The sequence below is a fragment of the Octopus bimaculoides genome, chromosome 23 (genome assembly GCF_001194135.2).
Source record: "Octopus bimaculoides isolate UCB-OBI-ISO-001 chromosome 23, ASM119413v2, whole genome shotgun sequence".
Taxonomy (NCBI): domain Eukaryota; kingdom Metazoa; phylum Mollusca; class Cephalopoda; order Octopoda; family Octopodidae; genus Octopus; species Octopus bimaculoides.
Window position 1 is genome coordinate 30,944,614 of NC_069003.1, and position 3,779 is coordinate 30,948,392.

Here is a 3,779-nt window from a genome sequence, read left to right on the forward strand (position 1 = left end):
ATATATATATATATATATATATATATATATATATATATATATATATATATATACATAGATATATATATGTATGTATATACATACACACACACATGCATGTATCAACCAATCTTACTCTCTTTCTTGCTCTAGCTGTCTATATATACATATGCATACACATGCATACATACCTATTTGTTCATGCATACATACAAACACACATAAATATAATATTACATACATATGCTGTATGCAAATGGTTAACTACTGTTTTATTGGTACACACAAATACATATATACATACATATATATATATATATGTACTTATATACATGTATGCATGTATGCATGTGTGTGTATATATATATATATATGTTTGTATGTATATATATATGTATGTATATATGCACATAAGTATATGTAAATATGAATAAATGTAGATGTATATATATATATATATATATATATATATATGAATGCTCATAAAGACAGATTTATATCATATTTAAAGGAACACACATATACAAACACATACACACCACACACTCAATTATATATGCACATATTCACATGTAGGTGCTTCAAAATCAATGCATAGATTACTGAAGAGAATATAAATATAGGAATATATTAATATATTGTATTCTAATGTTATCAAATACAGATGCCTGTGATATCTTTATTGAACATATCTTACATGTTTCTTTGTGTCTTAGCTTATAGTATTGTGCAAGAAAGTGCCAAGACAAGAGAGGTAGGAAGCCAGTAGAGACGAACAAAGATGAAAGAGGTATAAATGAAGAGTTAAGAGGAAGAACATAAGAAAGAGATAGCTAGATAGATTGACAGATAGATAGATAGATAGATGGATATATATATATATATATATATATATATATATATATATATATATATATATAGATATATATATATAGATAGATAGATAGATAGATAGATAGATAGATAGATAGATAGATAGAGTAGAGTAGAGTAGAGTAGATAGATAGATAGATAAATAGATAGATAGATAGACAGGCAGACAGACAGATAGATAGAGAGTGAGACAGAGAGAGTGAGACAGAGGGAGTGAGACGGAAAAGGAACAGGAGAGTAAAGAAGATTAGGAGGAAAAGCAGTAGTAGTAGTAGTAGTAGATGAAGAAGGTGGGGAAGACAAAAGAGCAGAAGTAGGAGGTTTGACGAAGTAATAGAATAAGGCAAAGAAGGAGAAAGAAGTGGAAGAAGAGGTGGAACACTGGAGAGAAAAAAAAAAAAGAAGAAAGTGAAGAAGAAATAGAAGAAAAAAGTCAAAGCATCAGCAAAGAGATTATAGGATGCTCAACTAATAAAATGCCTGAGTTTGAAATAAAGGAAGCAAGGACTTTTGGCAGCAAGAACAAAGTTGTTAGTTATACCCGCAATCTCTTCTTGGCATACTGTGGTATTTCGTGGGCAAGCCTTAAATCTTTTTCATCGAATGGATGCTTTAGATGAAGGGAAAACACAGACAAGAAATAAAAGAAAAGAAAGAAAATAATGATAGTAATAATAATAATAATAATAATAATAATAATAATTGACCGGAAAGAAAACAGAATGACCGAAAGAATTAAAACACTGTTTAAACAAGATTTTCTCTTTAAGGAAAATTTATGGGTTTTTTTCCCCCATCACTTGAATAAAGACGATGCTTGTATAAAAGGAGGGAACACTTAACAGATAAATGTTGTATACATTGTTCTTATTAAATATATTAATATTAATTTCTAATTTTCTAATTTTCATGTAAATGACATAATTTAATATAATTTGTATCTAAACTGCATCATTTTTCCTATGCCATATATGTACATTTACTTAGTGACTCGTCTATCGCTACTTTAATAAGTATAACAAATTTGATGTAGTTCTGATGAGGTCATAATAAAGCTGGAACATGTTTAGGGTTGTCCTCAATATTTTCCAAGAAAATGAAAATAACTTTGTTCAATTAATTTGTATCCAAATGATACAATTTTTCCTATGCTCTGTGTGTACATTTACTTAGTGGCTCTTCTATCACTACTTTAATAAGTACAAAAAACTTGATGCAATACTGATGAGGTCATAATAAAACTGAAACATTTAGGGTTGTCCGCAACATTTTCCAAGAAAGTGAACATGACATCATTCAATTAATTTGCCTCTAAACTGTATCATTTTCCCCATGCCATCCTCCATGATATGTACCTCTACTTGTCAGGAATGATAGTAGGACAGGCAGATGCGTCTTACTGAAGAAGGGATACATGGCTACACCTCACATTATATAAGAGCAGATGGGTATAGTTGGGAAAATAAAGATGCTGGTGAAGAATGTCAGGGCATACCCTCAAGGTACAAAAAGGTGAGTATAAGAGAGTATGAAAAGAGGATCAGTAAGGGTGGGTGTATAGGTTCATAGGAGTGTGAGAAAAAAGCGACAGAGGTTAAAGATGGTTTAGAGGTTAATGTAGTGAATCATATACAAGGGTGAAGGTACGGTTGATAGTAAATATCAGTGTGGAAGAGAAGGTAAAGGGAATAGCTTGGGAATGAGGAGGTGATAAGTGGCAGTACAGGTAGGGTGGACAGCAGCTGTTAGAACAGCAGTATTGTATTATATATGAGCATGATATGAAGACGATTATTGCATTGTCTACTTTGAAAAAGATGGGGGTGACAAAAATAATGATAACGGAATCTTCCATTGTAGAGGATGTACAAGCATTCAGATTTTGTGGAATGATCTACACAAATGCCTTGTTTATAGTGATCAAATTGACATCAAATTGACATTGCTTATACAGAAATGGTGATATAAAAAGTTTATAACAGGTTCTAATTTAAATACTTAGAGTTGTAGAATAATATAGTAGATAGAAGAGTGATGGAGGAATGGGTGATAGGGAGACATATTGTGTTGAAAAACATAATATACTTCAGAGCTAGACGAAACAAAGTGGCCCTGGAAGTGACTGTGAGAGCAACGAGTGCACATTTCATTACTTTTGTAGCTTGTCAATGTTACACACTGAAACAGGATCAAATCAGTCAGTTTGAAGTATATAGAGACAATGTATAAACTATACACTGATTTGCAAAGACACCACAAGGGCTGAATGAAATTCAAATAATGACTACAAGCAGCCCTATAATAAAACTGTTACCTATAAAATATACCTAATGTATATATGTTACTGCAAAATCAGAGGCTGCTGTTTTCATCTGGGTAGAACAATCACTTTATATGCATACTGTGTTAAGAAAAACTATATGAACAATATACTTCAAAGCTAGACTAGATGTATATATTATGTAAGCATTATGTGTATATATATGGTGTATCTATGGTGTGTGCATTATATGTATTGGACATGTGTTAACATAATAGGTAATCTAAGAGATATCTTTGACAATATATAAAGCTAATTCACTTATTATTGTAATTATATTATTTTCCCAAATTATTTACTTAGAGAATTACTGAAAAAGCAAATTTGTTCAGCATCACATGATTACTGCCTAAATTTAATTAGCCAATAATTTTTTTAAAAAAATAAATAAAATAAAAATAAATAAAATTTAAAAAATGAATGAAATAAAAGTAAAAATAAAAAATTAATCACTCTATTACAACTACTACTACTACTACTACTACTACTACTACTACTACTACTACTACTACTACTACAACAATTATTATTACTATTATCATTATTATTACTACCATTATCATCATTATCATTATTATCGTCATTAATATTATTTTCATTATTATTA

At 29.9% G+C, this 3,779-nt stretch overlaps 1 protein-coding gene across 4 annotated transcripts in view; it reads right to left on the reverse strand.

Annotated features, from left to right (window-relative positions):
* Positions 1–3,779, reverse strand: part of LOC106870412 (otoferlin) — a 360,495-nt gene that overhangs the window by 296,006 nt on the left and 60,710 nt on the right. For 3 of the 4 annotated variants that reach the window (XM_014916474.2, XM_014916476.2, XM_014916473.2), the window contains exon 16: positions 1,394–1,462. The exons of the other annotated variant lie outside the window; for it this stretch is intronic. In XM_014916474.2, the coding sequence (XP_014771960.1) occupies positions 1,394–1,462 (69 nt within the window). The remainder of the gene's footprint in view (positions 1–1,393; positions 1,463–3,779) is intronic. 4 annotated transcript variants of the gene reach the window in all.